At 37.3% G+C, this 21,814-nt stretch overlaps 1 protein-coding gene across 3 annotated transcripts in view; it reads left to right on the top strand.

The window, feature by feature from the left end:
• LOC117985484 (fibroin heavy chain-like) overlaps positions 1-21,814 on the top strand; it is an 80,026-nt gene that overhangs the window by 38,950 nt on the left and 19,262 nt on the right. For 2 of the 3 annotated variants that reach the window (XM_069500819.1, XM_069500820.1), the window contains exons 4-12: positions 60-215; positions 1,584-2,012; positions 5,127-5,257; positions 6,154-6,374; positions 8,320-8,489; positions 9,681-9,835; positions 11,180-12,640; positions 17,369-17,526; positions 18,068-18,354. In XM_069500819.1, coding sequence (XP_069356920.1) covers positions 60-215; positions 1,584-2,012; positions 5,127-5,257; positions 6,154-6,374; positions 8,320-8,489; positions 9,681-9,835; positions 11,180-12,640; positions 17,369-17,526; positions 18,068-18,354 — 3,168 coding nt within the window. The remainder of the gene's footprint in view (positions 1-59; positions 216-1,583; positions 2,013-5,126; positions 5,258-6,153; positions 6,375-8,319; positions 8,490-9,680; positions 9,836-11,179; positions 12,641-17,368; positions 17,527-18,067; positions 18,355-21,814) is intronic. The other variant, XM_069500821.1, reaches the window with a different exon arrangement.

Here is a 21,814-nt window from a genome sequence, read left to right as displayed (position 1 = left end):
TCTTAAAGCACTGACTAAAAAAGAAACCTCAAGGTCTCATGATGATGTTATCCTAACAGGTTCAGGATACGGTTCGACCCTCGGAGCTTCCGTCGGTAAGGGAATTACCCAATTCGGCAGCGGAACTAACTTAGGCTCTTCAGCATCAGGCCTATACGGCTCAAGCCTTGCAGCTAAGGGTTATGGATCGACTGCTGCTTTCGGAGGGAACCGAGGTGCTTACATCACTCAAAATCTATTTTTGCACCTGCGTCTATAAAAAAAGTGTTGAATGTTGTTCCCACAAATTTATTGACTCATCTGTACAGTACGTGCGCGGCCAAAAGTGATGATCTTTAGAAGCAGATCTGTAGAGCACCGTCTCTGTCTTTGAAGCCGGACAAAACGTCATTATATGAGTATGAGTGACAGAGACAATGCTCTACAAAGAGGAAATGTCTAAAGGCCAATGTTCACCACTTTCGGCCTCGTACTGTAGGTACTTATCATTGTACTTAATGCTTTGGTTAAAATTACTGTGTTAAAAGTTAAAACGGTTACAACACAGGCCGCCTTTACGTTGAAAAAAATATTACTAGTGTTGGGAATACGGACCTCTCGCGAACTGATGGTATGCCGTAGACCCACCAGTGGGATAGATCGGTGGGACCACCGACCACGGACCCGTCATCCATCTAGGTCATATTAGAATTTTTGAAAATGAGTCGTAGTAATTAAAAATAGAGCAACAAAAAGACGCTAACTAATTGGTTCTTTAGAACACTTCGATAAAAGATGGCGGCCTCAAAACAGCTGTTCTGTTTGGTGGCAATTTTAAATATAGAAGGCACCTAAAGCATAGACTAACTCCTTGACACCCAATTTAAAATACTTTGGTAAAAGATGGCAGCCTCAAAAGAGCTGTTCTGTTTGGCAGCCATTTAAAATACGGTTAGAAGTAACATTCGCGTTACGGCGGTAACGCACTCACCCGATCCGAGTCCGTGAAAATACGTTCCTTTTTATTTTGTAAGATATTTTTTATATCCGTATTTTCACGGATTCGGATCGGAAGACTGCGTGATCGTTGTAACTCTCAAGCCTCATCTAATAAAATTTTACTTCAAAAAGATTCGAATGTTTTCATCATAATATTAGTATTATACAACGTTCAACCACGAATCTAATTTTTATTAATATTTTTCAGTATAAGTCCCGCAAATTGCTATTGCGCTGGAACCATGTCTCATTGTCATCGAAATGACGTCATTTTTACGGTAGCCGAAATAAAAATATACCATCTGCTCGAAACTTCAGTCTAGTGCTGACGTCACTAACATGGCGTCACGCGCATTAGCAATTTGCGGAACTTATAGTCGCTAGAATAGAATAGAATATATTTTTATTCAAGTAAACTTTTACAAGTGCTTTTGAATCGTCAACTAGTTTAATTTACCACTGGTTCGGAATGCCGTTCCTACCGAGAAGAACCAGCAAGAAACTCGGCGGTTGCTCTTTTCAAGTGATCAATTTACAATATTGTTATACCATACTGTTACAAATATCATACGTAATTATATTTATATGAATTTATTTTTGTCTAGGTATTTCAACGGTCGCCCCGGCAACAAGATTCGGCACGGGATACAAATCAACAAGCCAGTCAAACTTCGTTGGCACTGACTCCTTCTCCGCTGGCAGCGAAGCGGCTGGCATTTACAGACCTGGCGCGGTTGGCACCGTCCTCAAGCCTGGCATCCCCTACCTACCCCCTGTAGACAATACCAACAGTGGAACTAACATTGTACCCTCTACCGTATTGCCCACACCTACCTTCGTGCCTACCCCAAGGCCTATCGTGACCGCTAAGCCCACCTACCTACCTCCCCCGGTAACCTCTACCGCTGCCCCTGGGTATCTACCCCCGATTGGAGAGCAGACGATTCAGAGGGAAACCATAGTGCCGCCTTACTCCGAAGGATCCTTGATCTTGGACCAGAATAGGCCCGGCCGCTTCAAGCCTACCACTCCAAGTAAGTTTATTCAAATATTTTGATTTTTTCTGCTAACTATAAAAACCGGCCAGTTGCGAGTCAGGCTTGCACGCCGAGGGTTCCGTATTACAGTCGTATTTTTAACCGACTTCAAAAAAAGGAGGAGGTTCTCAATTCGTCGGAATCTTTTTTTTTTTTTTTTTTATGTATGTTCCCCGATTACTCAAAAACGCCTGGACCGATTTTGAAAATTCTTTTTTTGTTTGAAAGGGTATACTTCAAAGTTGGTCCCATTTCAATTTGGTGAAGATCTGATGAACATCTTCGAAGATTGATACTGGAACTCCTCAACGGATAAGAGTAAATTGCTCGCGATCAGTGTAATAGCTTAGTAAACAGTAGATTTTTAACCAGTCATAGCATAATTCCATGGGGCCACTAAAAATTGTGAAATAAAAAATTTTTACAAAAAAAATAAAAACCGACTTCGTTACATAAACACTAAAAATTGAAAAATAATTTAATTTATTACCGAATATATTATGTATACAAGAGTTAATATAGTTCCATAATAATATTTTTTGGGGTCGGTGCCAATGAGGTGCCATTGTGGAGTCCCATAAAAATATGAAGTCTAGACGATTCGCGCAGCTAAAGCTAATTGGCACCGGCATATTCGGTAATAAATTAAATTATTTTTCAATTTTTAGTGTTTATGTAACGAAGTCGGTTTTTATTTTTTTTGTAAAATTTTTTTATTTCGACATATTGCACGATAAATCAATGCATAAAAATAAATAAAAGAAGCCCTTTCATATGATACCCCACTTGTTATAGTTATCTCACTATGAAAATTGAAACTACTAATTATTAGTTCATGACAATAATTTATTTATTTTTGTGTGATTTAACCACAAATTCACGGTTTTCAGATGTTCCCCCTAATTTCTGCTATAAGACCTACCTACCTGCCAAATTACATGATTCGACTAGGTCAACGGAAGGGACCCTGTAGCTTTTGTGACAGACAGACAGACAACAAAGTGATCCTATAAGGGTTACATTATTCAAACCCTAGGTGCTAAGTTATTAAAACATTACTCACTTTTTTTAAAGTTTGAGTATCTACTGATTTTTATCTTGGATCAATATAATTACTTAGTAAAGATTTGATAGAAAATGCCAAATCGGCGAATAATCTAAATGAGAATCAATTAAAGCTATTCTCGCGCTCTTTTAATTATTATTTATTAGTAATAATTATTATTTTGATATGAGGTCATCCGTGTCACTGTACGCAGGTGTCCAGGTCAATAATAGTATTTACAGAACTGGATTAACAAGATAATTTGTTCGTTTGTAAAAAGACAAGTTTTAATAATTATAATATCACGTTGTGAATAGCAACCAGTTTTTATATGAGAGATAATAAGTGCATGATAAATAAAGATTGTTTCCTAGCATCCACTAGCTATAAGTCCCTGTACACACGGACGCTTTTTACGAGCGTTAAAACTGTTTGCGATAAACGCTGTAATTATTTTTTGTATCTGAATACAAGTTAGCCCTTAACTGTAATTTCTCCTAGTAGTAGGTGATGATGCAGTCTAAGATAGAAGCGGGCTAAATGTTGTATAGAAGCTAAATTTTATAGATTGTACATAAAACGTACAATCTTTACAATAGATTGTATGTAAGCTTTTTGGTTCATTGTATAGAAGCGGGCTAACACGGAAGGGGTATGGCAGTTTTTATTAAGCCCATACCACTTTGGTTTTTACACAGCATCGGAACGCTAAATCGCTTGGCGGCACGGCTTTGCCAGTAATTAGCCACGGGTGAAACCTCCCACCAACCAATTCTTCAAGTCAAGATTGAAAGTGAATAGGCATCTTTTAGGCTCCATCGTAGGCTGCATCATCACTTGCTAGCAAGTGTGATTGCAGCCATGCGCTAGTCAATAAACTTAAAAAAAAATTGCCAAGTTCCCTGGGCAGTGGTGAGCACTGTGGTCTTATAAGTGAGAGGTGCTGGGCTCGATTCCCAGCAAGGGCAATTTGGGAGTTGATAATTTCTAAATTGTGTCTGGTTTGGTCTGGTCTGGTGCTACCGGCAAAGCCATGCAAGCAATTTAGCATTCTGGTACGATGCTGCGTAGAATCCAATATGGGGTATAGCTTTAGTAAGACTGCCATATCCCAAATTAGCACGCTTCTTTCTTTGGCAGCGTCACCACTTACCACCAGATGCGACTGCAGTCAAGAACTAAGAATGTAAAGAAATAAAAATACCAGTGTTCAAAAAAATATTAGCCATGTTAAATGACTAATATTCCCATTTCCTCTCCAACTAAGCGAAAAGCTTGTTCTTGTAGTAGGCGCGATAATAGTGCAACTGGTGGGGATTGAACCGTCGACCTTTCGGTTTTCAGTCTATTCCTTTACCCGTTAAGCTATTGAGGCTCAAGTATTTCACCAGTGATGTATTTTCAAGGCTCACCTATTTGTGTATTTCATTCGACGATAATTTAACGCGCGTTAGTAAACGCTCGTGTGAACCACGGCCTAACAATGATAACATTCAGGTAGTCATTATATTTTTTTATTTATCGCGATGTTTACGTAAATTGCAAAATTTATAATAGCAAAGCTCATTAGCTTGGCTTTTATAAATGGATCCTGTTACGAATGTACCTAGACTTATCAAGTTACTAAACACGGATTTCTATCCCGTTTTAGGGTTCCGTACCTCAAAAGGAAAAACGGAACCCTTATAGGATGACTTTGTTGTCTGTCTGTCTGTCAAGAAACTCATAGGGCACTTCCCGTTGACCTAGAATCATGAAAGCCAAGTAGGTAGGTCTTATAGCATACATACGGAGAAAAATTTGAAAACCGTGAATTTGTGATTAAACATTACAAAAAAAATTAAAATGTGTTCATGAACAAATATTAGTATTTTAAATTTTCGAAGTAAGATAACTATATCAAGTGGGGTATCATATGAAAGGGCTTTACCTGTGCACTCTAAAACAGATTTTTATTTGTTGTTATGCAAATAAAAATCTGTATATATCTGCAATAATATATATAATTATTTATGTATTTCTTTCCACCATATACTTACTAACAAGTCTATACTTGTTCAAAACAGGCGACGTCCCCTCTGGCTGCGCCGCCGCTCTCAAATGCACACCCATCGAGTATTGTACTGCTGAGGGAGTCATCTCCAACACCACAGTCTTCCTCACCAGAGACCAGGACGCCTACAGAGTGCCTCTTACTGTGAGTACCATCTTTTTATCCGACTGCGCCGAAGCTTAAAAGTATCTAGGGTAATGTATTTGACCCGTATGTATGTCCGTTTCTATGTCCGCTCGTAACTACTCAATGACTCAACCAATTTTGATAAATGATAGCACGAGTGTAGCTGGGTAGATAAAATTAAAAAAATGGCGACTACACTCGAACCCCTATTTCGCCCCCTTAGGAGTTGAATTTTCAAAAACCCTTTCTTAGCAGATGTCTACCTCATAATTTAAAAAATGCACAAGTTTTAAAAATCTATTAAAAATATGCTCCTGAAAAAAGGATATTACACAATTGTTATCTAAATGATAAAAGAGCGTGGATTTGACCTGCAGCTCGTTCCAGCAACGCACAAGACTGCAAATACTATTTTATACATGGCATAATCTTGTACCTATATCAAATATTTGAAAAGAGCAACCGCCGAGTTTCTTGCTGGTTCTTCTCGGTAGGAAAGGCATTCCGAACCAGTGGTAGATGCATCCGACTATTCGTAAGTGCTTGTAAAAGTTTATACGAATAAAAAAGATTTTTATTTTATTTTTTTATTTTATAATAGCTATCTGCATGCCAAATTTCGGCCCGAGCCGTCCAGTAGTTTGAGCTCTGTGTTGATAAATCAGACAGTCAGTCCTTTTATATATTTAGATATAGATTAGACTACTTTGACGTATGATTTTTTACACGTTTATTACCTGTTATTTCCCAAAGTCACCATGATCCAAACTTCATAGTCGCTGATCAGGAATGATTTGGGTACAATACGGAGAGCAACTTTCAGCTTTTCTAAAATAACGAAGGTCTGGCACGCGCTGGCTCTTAGTCCATAATGTATGCTGTGGTACTTGTTTAACAGTCTGGTTGTTCTACAGGACTGTAAGGACATAGCGAGTGGTATCATAGGCAAGTGCTGCAGAGACCCCTACTACACGGACCCTTGGCCGGTCAACCAGCTCGGCCAATGGGTGCCCGGCGTGTTCGGCGGCAACGACGGCAAATACGTGCCCGACAGCAAAGTCAGCCCCAACAACGTGCGCCCCACCGTCACTGTCCGACCCCCCGTGACCGGATCCGTTCTTCTTAACAACTTCATGTGAGTTTACCCGCGACTTCGTCCGAGTGGACTGCATAAACAAAAATCCTTTCTTAGCGGTATCTACGTCATAATAGTACTAGGTACGTCCAGTCAGTAGTTTGAGCTATGCGTTGATAGATCAATCAGTCAGTCAGTCAGCCAGTCAGCTTTTCTTTTTTAGATAAAATAAAAGGAAAAGCTTACTGGCCTACAACATGATACGATACTATCTTTTGTCAACTTATTTACAAAAAATTAATACCGCGCGCATTTATTTTTACTTCAACTGTGCATAAAAGTTATACAGATATTATACAGTACAGTTTATACAGTTATTTTTTAAATACTTATTTTTATATTTTTTTGCTATCCGTACCCTGCATAATTTATTTATTTATCAGCTTTTTCTTTTATATATTTAGAGACTAGCTTATGCTCGCGACTTTGTCCGCGAGGACTACACACATTTCAAACCCCTATTTTACCCCTTTAGAGATTGAATTTTCAAAAATCCTTTCTTAGCGGGTGTCATAATAGCTATCTGCATACAATTTTGCCCGATCCGTTCAGTAGTTTTTAGATGTGTGTTGATAAATCTATCAGTCAGCCAGTCACCTTTTCCTTTTATATATTTAAAATATTCTAAAAGATCCCAAGTTAGTACTTCCACATTCAAAAATCAAGTGTAAGGGTTTGCAGTAAGGTTTAATAAGGTTATACGTAAACTTAATACTAAAGCTACGAGGGTTCCAAACGCGCCCAGGTCCGAGTCATTTGATTCATATTTTGCGAATGTTGAACATCTAGTTGGTAACTTAGGAGCCGCCATTGATGATGAATGTGAATGACGCTAGAAATAAACGTGAAATCAAAGAGATTTTAGTTTTAAACTTTATCCATTGCAATTTGCAATACACAGTAATAGGCTACTTGACTCATATCTAATTCCGTCCAATAAATGATTATTTATTATAGTATTTTGCTTAAGACAACGAAATATATCAATAACAATTATTAAAAACGCAGGATGGATATATAAATCCAATTTAAAAAAATACAGTTTTTATTTTTATTTGAAACGCAGAAAACGCTGTCAGCCATGATGTGACGTCATTAATATGTAAACAAAGAAATGTCATCCCTATGTCACGCGGGGACTAACGTAGTATCCATATATATAAAATTTAGAGTCCTGACTAACTTATACATCAACGCACAGCCTAAACATCTAAACAGCTGGTTCTAGATACATGAAATTTTGTGCGTGTGTTCTTTGTAGGTAAAGAGAAGGTATCCACTAGGAAAGGATTTTTTGAAATTCCACCCCTGAATCAGTCCCCCCACCCCAGTCAGCTTTTCTTTTTATACATTTAAAGATCTTCAATAGGTTATTTCCAAAAGCCGTGATAGCAAAGTGGTTAAGTTGGTCTCCTATTCGGGAGAACGTGGTTTCAATCTCAGGCACGCCTCTAACTTTTCGGAGGTTGTGCGTTTTAAGAAATTAAATATCACCCTGAAGGTTTTGATGGACAGATTAGACAGACAAGACAACGAAGTGATCCCATAAGGGTTTCTTTTTTCTCTGGATATACGGAACCCTAAAACTAGCCTGGCTTCGCACGAGTAGATTGCCTTCACCGAGATCGAGAGACTCTATCTAGTAGGGTGGAATTTTAAATGAACACCGTTAAACATTTTTTAAATGAGCGCTTTCGAATAAATTAATAGTTAAAATTAATAATTAAATAAATATTCTACGATGACCTGCTTTCGTCGTAACGTCATGTTTCCCTGTAAATATTAGTTTATGTATGAATGTTGTCGGTTAGTCAAATAAAATAAAATTAAAATTGAAACGCGGCGGGTTGACTATAATTATTATTTTCTATATTTGTTCAACTAAAGTTTCTAAAAATTGCTAAAATACCATGCAGCTCGCTTTATGATAACCTTTCATCCACAGTACACCCACAGTACCAGCCACCTACAGACCTCCTGTAACCCCAGTGACTCCAGTTACCCCCTTCCCCGCGAAGGGTCAATTCGGACTCGGGGGTCAGGGGCAATTCGGTGTCGGCGGTCAGGGTCAATACGGCCAGGGGAACAGAGGCCAGGTCGGAATTGTCGGACAAGGTAAGCTGATTTTTCCTATTATATTTGCGACTTTTTGTTTATAAAATAAACTTAATATCTCTTGCCACTGATGTTGATAGAACTAAAAGTCGACATGATTTGTCTAGCACGTGCTAGCGTGTAGTTTTTCAAAATAAGGGAATTAAAATAATTTTATTTTCGTAATAATGTTACCTTTTTATATATCTACTTCATAAAATGTATAACTCATTAAAATGTCCTGACCGGGTGACATGTCATTATTAATTTTTGATTTTTTCATGTAATTATTAACAATATGAGAAATGCAAATAAATAAATGAAATTCAATAAAATTTATACCTTCGTTGTACAAAATAGGCTATAGGTTAATGTAGAGACATTTTGTCTAGAGACATGTCGATATAACTTGACCTTTTAATACTTAGCCATTTACATTTTTTATTGTTTTATAGACTTTAAATGATTCAAAATTGATTTGCATCACTAAAAAGGAACGAACATAAATTTAAGATGCGTTTCGTAATTAAATTAATGTCTTGTTTTGTTACCAAATTGTTTTCCTAATCAAATATTCATGTAAAGGTCTTGTAAGAAAATATCTATCATTGGTATTCGTATTCAAACATTCCAAACGCATCATCGTCTATCCATGAAATAACGTATTTCTATTGACATTGCTTTATTTTCGTACAATGATTCCATAAAGTAAATATCATGGAATTGAAGGTCAGGTCGCGCGTGTGTGAATACACAAGAAACATTGCGCGTCGCTGATACTACGAGGTACGAATAGTAGGCGTAACCAACATCGTTATAGGCCTAAAAATGATCGCATTGATAATATTGCACAGAAGTCTGTATACTTTTTGTTCAGCACACGAATTGCAAAAGAATCATTAGGAAAACTTCATAATATAAATTCAGCGTGTATGAAGTTACTATGTATGCAAACGTATTTCTTTTATACAATACTATATAATTATGTTTATCTTACTCTATTTTATTTGGTACATTTGTATTTTATTTGTATTTGAAATGGGTGTAAAAATTGCCTAAATAAATGACTATTATTATTATTATTATTAATACCTATATCAAAGAAATGCGATTAGATCAATTTATTTTTAAATTCAAATATGTACGTACCTTGTAGCATGTAGTTATATGAATTCTTGAGAAATAGTCTAATATTCAAAAATTGTCACACAGGTCAAATCGGATCAGGATCTCAAGTCAACTCAGCCTTCGCCAAGGGGCAAAGGGGACAGGGAACTCTCGTATCACAGGGTAAAGGGCAATACGGCCAGGTCGGAGTGGGGCAAATCGGTGTTGCCGGAACTGGGCAATACGGAGTTACTGGCCAGGTATGTTCGTTTTTTTAATAAATAAGGTTGTTACTTTTAAAATCTGAATAAGTATAGATATATATATATATCCATCCAAATACTTTTATTTAAAAAATGTTATTTTTTAATTCACTATTTTCTAAATATTACTTGAAAATTATAATATTAAAACATGTTTAATAAACGATATTAAAATAACATTAATTAAATAAATTTTGTTAATTGATGTTTCTGTTTTAAATTTAAATAAAAAGTAAATAAATTATATAGAACATTCCACAGACATAAATTGTCTGAATTACATCAATTTTGAGTAATATATAAACATAAAAATCGGCACGCTCTATTTAACATATTAATTAATGCTATCAGGCCTTTTAAGTTTTTAATAGAAACATTTAATTTAAATATATAAATTATATTTAATGCACCAGTAAAACATCATAATATTGTGTTCGTTTGATTTAACAAAAAAATCTTTAGTTTTTACTGCATGATTTGATTTTGAGTTTAAAGTGGTACCTAGCGAAAACTAGATTAAATTAATTAATTAAATCCTATATGAAATATATTGCAATATATAGCTCCAATCTAGGACTATTCAGATTTTAACCCAACCTTAAACTATTAATCGTAAATAAATATTTTGTGCCTACAGTAATTTTATCATATCTTTAAGTTTTATTGCAACATTTTTATTAAAAAATAACCTAAATCAGTTTTATGGTGAAAAAGTCGGGCAACTTACCATGTGTTGTCAAAAAATATAGCAAAGTCCTATTTGAATTTTAAATAACGGAAATCGTCAATTAGTTTTAATACATATTAAAATAACGATTAATGAAAATACTTAATATTAAAATAACTAGACTACACAAATGATTGATGTCTTTTTAATTGATTTGTCTACTAAAGCAAACATAATGAACATAAATAATTAGCGAATTAACTCGGTCATTCAAATTTTAAATGTAATATTTTGAAGTCGACCAATAGGGTCTTGGACTGTAGTAATAAAATAATGTGATTTTTTGTATAGCGGTAGTTAGAATTCATTATAAAAGAGAATATTTAAAAAAAATCATGATTTTTACTTATTTTTAACAAAAAATATTATTCTCTTTAATAATGAATTATATAAACTACCATTATACAAAAAAATCACATTATTTTATTACTGCAGTCCAAGACCCTATTGCTAAAATTAAAGCAGTCGTAATCCCATGCAATGTAGGTTATTAAGATTTTTTTTCAGCATAAAGATGTATCTAAAGTTTGTATGTAATCTTTATACATCACAATAAGGTGAAGAGTTTTTCCTATATAAATTAATTAACGGTAAATTTTTTTCATTGTCAACAGGGTCAATATGGTGTCGGACAAAAAGGCGTAGGTGTGACCCAAGGAGCAGGATTCGGCGTGACCGCAGGTCAAGGCTTTGGCGTGACTCAGGGTCAAGGCTTAGGTGTGACTCAAGGACAAGGCTTAGGTGTGACTCAAGGACAAGGCTTAGGTGTGACTCAAGGACAAGGTTTAGGCGTGATCGCTGGACAAGGTCAATATGGAGCTCAAGGACAAGGCGTGTTAGTGTCCCAAGGTGAAGGCCAATATGTGTCCCAGGGTACTGGAACACTTGTGAGCCAAGGAGTTGGACAAGGAGTAAAACAAGGTCAAGGAGCATTTGTGTCCCAAGGTGTTGGCCAAGGAGTATCTCAAGGCGTCGGAGGTCTGGTCAGTCAGGGTGAAGGAAGTCTAGTCGGTCAAGGCCAAGGAGCATTTGTGTCCCAAGGTGTTGGCCAAGGTGTAGGTCAAGGTCAAGGAGCATTTGTCTCTCAAGGAGTGGGACAGGGTGTTCGTCAAGGCGAAGGAGCTTACGTTTCACAAGGAGTTGGCCAGGGCATCCGTCAAGGCCAAGGTGCTTACGTTTCCCAAGGAATTGGCCAAGGCGTTCGTGAAGGCCAAGGTGCTTACGTTTCACAAGGAGTTGGCACAGGCATTCGCCAGGGACAAGGTGCTTACGTTTCCCAAGGAGCTGGACAAGTCGTTAGCCAAGGATCTGGTCTAGGCGTATCACAAGGCTCTGGACTAGGAGTATCCCAAGGCTTTGGACAAGGCGTATCACAAGGCTCTGGATTAGGAGTATCCCAAGGCTTTGGACAAGGTGTATCACAAGGATCAGGACTGGGAGTATCCCAAGGCTTTGGACAAGGTGTATCACAAGGATCAGGACTGGGAGTATCCCAAGGCTCTGGATTAGGAGTATCCCAAGGCTTTGGACAAGGCGTATCACAAGGCTCAGGTCTAGGTGTATCACAAGGCTCTGGATTTGGAGTATCCCAAGGCTCTGGACTAGGTGTATCGCAAGGCTCAGGACTAGGAGTATCCCAAGGCTCTGGATTAGGAGTATCTCAAGGCTTTGGACAAGGCGTATCTCAAGGTTTCGGACAAGGTGCCATACAAGGACAGGGTGAACTTGTTTCCCAAGGATTTGGCACGGGAGTCCAACAAGGACAAGGCCAATATGAGACCCAAGGGTTCGGACAAGGGATTCGCCAAGGACAAGGCCAATATGAGACCCAAGGGTTCGGACAAGGGATTCGCCAAGGACAAGGCCAATATGTCAGCCAAGGTGGTGGAGTGATTACATCACAAGGATTCGGTCAGGCCATTCGCCAAGGAGTTGGACAAATTGTGAGCCAAGGTCAAGGCCAGCTCGTGAGCCAGGGACAAGGTTTTGGAGTTGAAAATGACTATGGAGAATCTGTGAACAGGGTGTTCCTCACGCGGTACACCGGGGGAAGCGGAAAATGTGGACTTTTGAATGTAAGTTGTAGCAATTATTTATCTTACTTATAACCACTTCCCTAATATTTCTTCTTGTATCCCTTAGCTAATTTCTTTTGCTTCCTTATACTCCTTCTAATATAAAAAATTATAATTTGTATCAAATTTTAGTATTGACCTATCTATATTTTTGAGCATCATTATTGAAGATTTTAAAAAGCACTTTATACAGCCATCAGCCAGACGCTGTTCTCTTTATATCCTACTCTATTTACCAAGAATTTTAAAAGCCAAAAACTTTAAAGATTTGTATTGATTTGTATTTATTTCCGCTTTAACCACGTTTTAAGATATTGCTAGAACTAGGTGCGACAATAGTCCAGCTGGTGTGTTTTGAACATTATAAGGTTTTAAAGACATTTAAACCGAAGATTTCAGTCAAACCTTTACTGTTAAGCTATTAAGGCTTAGTTTTGGACAACCATTAAACCTATAGGAATCTATCAACTAATTAATACATTTAGGTTTACTGATAAGCAAGTATAAATATTAGATAAGTAGCAATATTTTACTTACAAAACTGAACCGAAGATTTCAGATCGAACCTTTACTGTTATTAAAAATGAAAATCAAAATTAAGCTAATGAGGCTTCAGTTTTGGACAACCATTATACCTATAGGAATCTATCAACTAATTAATACATTTAGGTTAATAATAAACTAATATAATAGAGGTTTAATAATAAAAATTATGCAATATTTTATCTACAAAAATTTAAATTTGATGACGCATATTAATTTATTCGTATGCAATTTGTTTCTCAACAGATATTCGTTAATTTGATGCAAATTTTTATTATTATTCGCTCCATTATGGCACACAGTCGATTGAATCAATAATAAATCGAATTAAAAATCGATAATTTTGTACTATACGATTCAAGGTCAATATAGCCAAATATGGCTGACTCATCTTAAACGTGAAAGGACGAAAAGAGATATCAATAAAAATATGTGACGTTCGCAGTTTATTGCGAAATTTGCGATTTGAGTTAGATACATCTTTAGCACACCGACGCAATCATACGCGGCAGTGGAATGATCATCGACCTTGTCATAGTACCAAGTATCGCATTAAATTCTTCTTCTTCTTCTTGAAATGCCGTCTTCTATCGGAGATTGGCAATCATTAGGGCTATCTGCACCTTGGACACTGCTGCGCGGAAAAGAGATCGGTTACTCTATTAAATTATCAGCTCAACCTATCCACTGCTACTTGAGCTTTCTCTGAGAATACGGTATTTGACTATGTCAAAAATAAATTATTTCTTGGTGATTTGAAATAGAGGGCCTTCCAAAATACGTAAGATCCACGTCCTTTATTAGTTGTATAAGTCCCGCAAATTGCTATTGCGCTGGAACCATGTCTCATTAACATCGAAATGACGTCATTTTGACGCCATTTGACGTATATTTAAGTAATAATATACCATCAGCTCGAAACTTCAGTCTAATGCTGAATTGCTGATGCGCGCGACCATCATTTTATTGACGTCAGCACTAGACTTAAGTTTCGAGCTGATCTTGTATTTTTACTTAAATATACGTCAAATGGCGTCAAAATTACGTCATTTCGATGTTAATGAGACATAGTTTCAGCGCAATAGCAATTTGCGGGACTTATAGGCTTTAACTCACCAACCCAGCAGAGTCCAGCAGGTGTGGATTTTATCACATTGTGAAAATGGCCACCAACAGAAGCCGATGGAAACAGATAATCCATTCGAGGGCAGTTTGCCAGGACCACGATCTTCAGCAATGAAGGAACAGAATAGAATAGAATGTTTTTTTTATTCATGTAAACTTTTTAAAAGTGCTTATGAATAGTCAGGTAGTTTTAATCTACCACTGGTTCGGAATGCCGTTCCTACCGAGAAGAACCAGCAAGAAACTCGGCGGTTGCTCTTTTTAATTTTTCAATTTACAATGTTATTATACCGTACTATACAAGCCATTGCAGCCCCGTGCATTGCTGGAGCGAGTCAAATCCAAGCTTTTTTATCGTTTACATAGTCTGCGACTGTATAATATGCTTTTTTTAGGAGCATACTTTTAACACATTTTTTAAACTTGTGTAAAGGCAAGTCTAAAATTGCTTGTGGCATTTTATTATAAAATATTACACTCATTCCCACAAATGACTTTCCCACCTTCCAGAGGCGGAGCGCAGGAGTAGCTTGCTTATTTTTGTTTCTAGTTTGCCTATCATGGAGATCACTGATTTTTTTGTAACTGTGAATGTTTTGTCGTACAAAAATTATATTATTGTAAATGTATTGGGAAGCTACTGTAAGAATACCTATTTCCTTAAATATCTCTCGTAGGGAATCGCGCGGTTTTAAATTATAAATTGCACGTATTGCCCTTTTTTGTAATACGAATATTTTCCCAATATCTGCCGGAACGACCGGAGAGAGAGATAGGCTAACCTATCAAGCGTACCAAGTACACAATATGCAGATATGTAACCTTACTATTGATTGGTGTAAGGAATTTTGTGATTGCAACACCATTTCGTCGAGTCGGTTAAAAGTTAAAACATCAAATGTCATGTTAATATACGTAGGTTTCGTAAGCACCGGTTAGTGGTTTGGTGCCATCTTGGTGTTCCAATGTAGGTAACGAATTTATGGCAACTGCTACAAATATTTGTTTATTTACTTACCTAGTTATAAGTCCCGCAAATTGATTAATGGCCGCCATTTTAGTGACGTCAGCACTACAGTACGACAAGGATACCTTGCCGCGTGGCGAAAATCGGAACTAACGTTGCCGTCAAGTGTCCCCTTTATGTTCTTGTTTGTTTGAATATTCTAAGCCTTTGTTCTCCAACAGCGCCCCCCTGTCAATGTCATTCAAGTGCCAAAAGAGCCTTGTCGCACTGAAGATTGAATTTTCGAGCTGATGGTATATTTTTATTTCGGCTGACGCCAAAATGACGTCATTTCGATGTTAATGAGACATAATTCCAGCGCAATAGCATTTTGCGGGACTTATACTAGCTGATGCTCGCGACTTCGTCTGCGTGGATTTAGGTTTTGTGAACAACCCGTGGGAAATTACCGGGATAAAAGGTAGCCTTTATTATCTGAGTCAGGGATGAAAGCTTTTATAAAATAAGGAAGGTCTGGCACGCGCTGGCTCTTAGGTCATGTAGTTAACCAATAAACATTAATATTCAACAAATCATTATAATGACTTGAAAGCACTAAATAAATTCGCAGTCGATGAGATTTATTACACGCTCTATCCGGGACTGAAATTAAAGTCTTATTTATTACATTTTAGAGGTTTTTAGGGTTCCGTACCTCAAAAGGAAAAACGGAACCCTTATAGGATCACTTTGTTGTCTGTCTGTCAAGAAACCTATTGGGTTCTTCCCGTTGACCTAGAATCATGCAAGGCAGGAAGGTAGGTCTTATTGCAGACTTGGGAGTAAAAAATCTGAAAACCGTGAATTTGTGGTTATATCACAAGAATACAGCGTGTCCATATAAACAAATATTGCTATTTTCAACTTTCAAAGTAAAATTACTATACGACACCCCTATACGAAAGGGCTTTATTTGTACATTCTAAAACCGATTTTTATTTATTTTTAGGCATAATAATTTTTGATTTATCGTGCAAAATGTCGATAAAATACGATTGTAGTACGGAACCCTCAGTGCGCGAGTCTGATTCACACTTGACCGGTTTTTTTATTAACTTTTATAATCTACATAAAAAATTAACATCTTAATGCTACGAGCTTAAGATCCTGTCTTGATTTGATCCTAGAATCTTAAAATGATGATGATCTATTTGGTTAAAATAATTTTAATGATATTTTAGTATCTATTGCTTATTTATAATTGGATGAGTCATGACTATTGAATTTACAAAAACAATAGGTACCTACCTACCTGTTTCTTTAGTATTACACGTGTTCCCAGATTTTCTGCATCTTTTTTTGGTCACATGACATTTTACTTACTTATTGTACTAGTTACCTACCTTTATTTTAAACTAGCTGCCCTGGCGAACTTCGTTCCGCCTAACAGTCGATTCAATTTTTTAAATTTTTCTCTCCGTAAGAACCATCCTCGTACTTCAAGGAATATTATAAAAAAAGAATTAGCGAAATCGGTTCAGCTGTTCTTGAGATTTGCGATCAGCAACACATTTAGCGATTCATTTTTATATAAAGACTAGCTGACACGCCCCGGCTTCGCTCGGGTGGAGTTTAGAAAATTGAGGGGGAGGTTGAATTAAATGTTTCTCTCCATAAGAACCATCCTCGTACTTCAAGGAATATTATAAAAAAAGAATTAGCGAAATCGGTTCAGCAGCACATTTAGTGATTCATTTTTATATTATATAAAAAGATAGGTTTTCTTCGTATGTTATCGCAACTCTTATTGCTTCCATTTTCTCCGCTAATAATTATAATATTGGTACCTTAGAAGTACCTAGGTAGGTACCTACTTCATGGGCAAGGTATTTTTTTTTATTTTTTTTTTAAAAGAATATTAGCCATTTTTTAAATGACTAATATTCCCCTTTCCTCTCCAATTAAGCGTCCAGCTTGTGCTAGGAGTAGGTACGACAATAGTGCAACGGGCGGGGTTTGAACCGTCGACCTTTCGGTTTTCAGTCCACTCCTATACCGGTTGAGCTATTGAGGCTCGAAATGAATGAATTCAAAATGATATTCCTTTCCTCCAGCCCCAACGACCAGCTGGTAACCGCAACAACCTGGAAGTGGACTTCGCGGAGATCCCCTGGCAAGCCATGGTTCTGCTCCAGACCAACAAGAGTCTGCTGTGCGGTGGAGTCATCACCAGACCTGATGTAGTTATTACTTCCGCTGCTTGTGTTGATGGGTAAGGACTTCATTATCATCATCAACCGATAGACGTCCACTGCTGGACATAGGTCTCTTGTAGGGACTCCCACACGCCACGGTCTTGCGCTGCCTGAATCCAGCGGCTCCCTGCGACTCGTCTGATGTCATGTGACACCTAGTGGGGAGTCTTCCAACACTGCGTCTTCCAGCACCTTGGGACCCCAACGTCTATCGGTTGTACGAACTATGTGCCCTGCCCATTGCTACTTCAGCTTCGCAACCCGTAGAGCTATGTCGGTTACTCTAGTTCTCCTACGGATCTCCTCATTTCTGATTTGATCGCGTAGAGAAACTCCGCACATAGCTCTCTCCATCGCCCGCTGAGTGACTCTGAGCTTTCTTATGAGGCCCATAGTTAGCGACCATGTCTCGGATCCATATGTCATCACTGGCAACACGCACTGTTCGAAGACTTTGGTCTTCAAGCACTAAGGACTTATTAAAACTTAATAGTTAAAGATTTTTATGTGCGTATTTTTTTAATTGCATGGGTCTACAACAGCTTTTACTCCTTACAGCCTCGAGGCCAAGAACGTGCTCATCAAAGGAGGAGAGTGGAAGCTCGGAATCGACGACGAACCTCTCCCCTTCCAGATCGTCCAGGTCAAGACCATCCTCCGACACCCGCTGTACAAGTCCGGCAGCCTCCTCTACGACGCCGCTATCCTGGTGCTGACGGAGAACCTGAGGTTCGCGAAGAACATCTACCCCATATGTCTGCCGGAGGCGGAGGATACGTATGACGCGCTGTACGCTGGTGAAGGAAACTGCATGGTTACGGGATGGGGCAAACAAGTTCTTCAAGGTTAGTAGAATTTAATTATATTGTTCTTAGGAATACCATCATCATGATCAACCCATAGCCGGCTCACTACAGAGCACGGGTCTCCTCTAAGAGTAGAATGGTTTGCCATGTGCGGATTGGTAGACTTTACAGACCTTTGAGATCATTATGGAGAACTCTTAGGCATGCAGGTTTCCTCACGATGTTTTCCTTCACCGTTAAAGCAAGTGATATTTAATTAATTAAAGCGCACATAACTCCGAAAAGTTAGAGGTGCGTGTCCGGGATCGAACCCCCGACCTCCGATTAGAAGGCGGACGTCCTAAATTTAAATTAAGTATAACCGATTGTAATCTGCAGAGCCTAAGCTAAAAAATAATAATTAAGTATGAAATGTTGAATTTAAAGGCGATTAGTTTTATAATGTAGGCAAGTTAGGTGTAAACTTTTTGGCGACATAGCCCCACTATACGGAATAGGTACCTAGATACAAATCATACAAATGCTTGCAAAATTAATGCTCAAAAACAAAACAAAATCGAGTCACAAATTGCACAAAATAGGTAGGTTCCGCTCCGAAGTTGTCATAGAACTATTTGTATGATAGCTTATGACATAATAAATTATGACGTAGATATTTTTTATATCCGTATTTCCGATGTGTGCGTAATCGCTCTTAGTATAAAAATTACCTACTGTTAATCTATGTCTCCACGAAATTAAGCAATTAAAAGTTTAATTCGTCCGAGACCTGAAGGTGACGCAGTACGCTCGATCGAACCTATTTGCTTTTCACTTGACATTGTATGAGAAAGGTGAGAGGCACGATGATTTTCACCGAAATCAAGGGTTTAGGACAAGTATTTTTGAGAAAAAACTACTGAGTTTATTTTTGCAAAGTACCTATAGTTATTTCAACTAATGAATAAATAAACTATGTCTAATGTTAAATTTCTTTACAATTTTCATACCCCTAATCATATTTATTTACGCTCAAAGTTGTAATAAATTTAGTGTTAAAATAGGAATCTTTTGAGGCTCGTAACTTTTAAATCAATATTTTTGCAATGTTTCATATTATATCAATAAACCTAAAAACTAAGTATCAAATAATGTAGTAATTACCCTCCTATATTTGTATGAAGAAATCATCGGCCTGAGCCCCCTTAAAGTCTCTTATTATAATATCTGTATATTGACAGAATAGTGTGATTACACCAAATGATAAGATAACACATTCTACACGAGGTACCTAACTGATTGCGCACTTTCTAGCTAATTGACACCAATTTACCCATTGTGAAAAGACCGGCTAAGTGCGAATCAGGCTCGCGCACTGAGGGTTTCGCACTACAGTGGTATTTTTTCGACATTTTGTACGATAATTCAAAAACTACGATGCATAAAAATAAATAAAAATCTGTTTTAGAATGCACAGGTAAAGCCCTTTCATATGATATCCCACTTGATATAGTTATCTTACGTCGAAAATTTAATATTATTAGTTCATGACCACATTTTTTTTGTGTGACCCTAAATTCACGGTTTTCAGATCTTTCCCCCTATGTCTGCTATAAGACTTACCTACCCACAGTAATGTAAATCGGCCATTAGAATGACATTTCGTCTTTGTAGAGCGTTGTCTCTGACGTTTTGTCGGGCTCAACGACAGAGACAATGCTCTACAAATCTGCTATCTCCTTCTAAAGGCCGATGTACATTACTTTCTGCTGCGTACTGTAAATAGTGTTAAATATATTTTGTACGATGGTACGGAACCCTTCGTGTGCGATTCCGATTCGCACTTGTCCGTTTTTATTTTCCCCACGTGCTTACTATAAGTTTATTCAAGTTACTAGGCGTTGGGAAATTTAACCGAATTAGTAACTAAGATCGAATTTTCCACATTCCACAATATAAGAATGTCGAGGTTATCAGTTATTCGTACTATGAAGTAAGCTTCATCTGCCTAAAACATCGATATAAATTACAAGATATGCCCAAGCGAACAAAATTTTTACGGTTTTGGAACCATATAAATCAGCGCCACCTCTTAGATACTAATGAACGACCCGTTTGAAATCCAGACGTCACTGAGGTTGCGTTGGTGCTAAATAAACATTTTAAGACCCATGAGTCGGTGCCATTTTTCTTGTTCAATGGCCCTGTCCTTACGAAGTAATTTATTATAAGTCTATGGCCTAAAGATAAACATGTTGCCATCCTGGTAAACAAACACAGCGGCATTTCAAAGCGAGAATAACAACCTTCTGCGAGTTACTGTTAGTTTCAAAATGAGGAATTTTCCAGGCATCGTTCGTAAAAATTTTCATAGATGTCTCTGAATACATAGGTCGCCACTAAAGACGAAAAATAAATAAATAAATAAATAAATAAGCCTACCTCTAAATTTTTTTTTTCTTTTTTAATATATTTTGTATATACCTATATCCTTTTTTTTTTTTAACTATCTTTTTTTTTTTTCTTTTTACTTTCGTTCATTTTTTTCAAATTATTAATACCTTTTTTTTTTTTTTTGTTTAATATTGCTTATAAGGTATATCTAGCTCTAATAATTCAGAGGTCATCCCAAACGCGGGCAAAGGCCTCCCCCTTTTTCTTCCAGGTATCCCCGTTAGCGACCAGACGCGTCCAGAGCGCACCAAGGCCATCAAATTGGTGCGCTCTGGAGACGAAAAATACTGTATCTATAATATGATCTATGCTGTAGGTCGTGTCAATCAATGACATAGATGAAGAGTACGAGTGTGCACTGCATTTTTCTATACCTACGTTTCTTCCGCACAAAATCTGTGGACTAGGATAGTGTTAACGCTTCTTAAGAGTTGATAGCACGTTCACATCCTATCGGAACTATAATGTAGATTATGCCTAAAATTAGTCTATGGTTAGCGAATAGTAGGTACCTATATAAGAAGTGTCAAAAATAAAACCGTTACATACACTCTCCGCTGAAGTACGTTGCAGATCTGCCTATCGGGTCTTCGGTGTTAGTTCGAATAACTAACAGATAGATAATAATGAATTTGAATCCGATGCAGAACCTATAAATATAGTTCACAGATTTTGCGAGAAAACAATATGCCTACCGAAATTTACCGCAGTGCGCGCTAATTCTAAAGGGTATAGACAGTATTTTACGTCTTTAGTTTCTTTAGCGAAAATGGTAGGTACCGCATATTCATAACCTTAGTCAAATCCGTAGAAGAATGTGTATGATAATAAAATATGGTATTAAGAACAATGTATTTACGTCTGTTAATCGAAAACTGATAAGCTGTGCATGGAAAATGAAAGCGGGCGCGAATAAGTGTCGAATCCATTTTGTGGGTCATTGTCGGGGCGGTAGCGTCCGCAAAAAAAAATTAAATAGATATAAAAAAATATTTAGAACGAACTCTGTTTAGTAATATTATAATTGCCTAAATTAAATCGTGTAATATGTCTATTTTTTACCTTT

This window comes from Maniola hyperantus, chromosome 9 (assembly GCF_902806685.2).
Source record: "Maniola hyperantus chromosome 9, iAphHyp1.2, whole genome shotgun sequence".
NCBI classification, from domain to species: domain Eukaryota; kingdom Metazoa; phylum Arthropoda; class Insecta; order Lepidoptera; family Nymphalidae; genus Maniola; species Maniola hyperantus.
The sequence above is the reverse complement of the archived record's forward strand: the minus strand, read 5'-3'. Positions and strand labels throughout refer to the sequence as shown.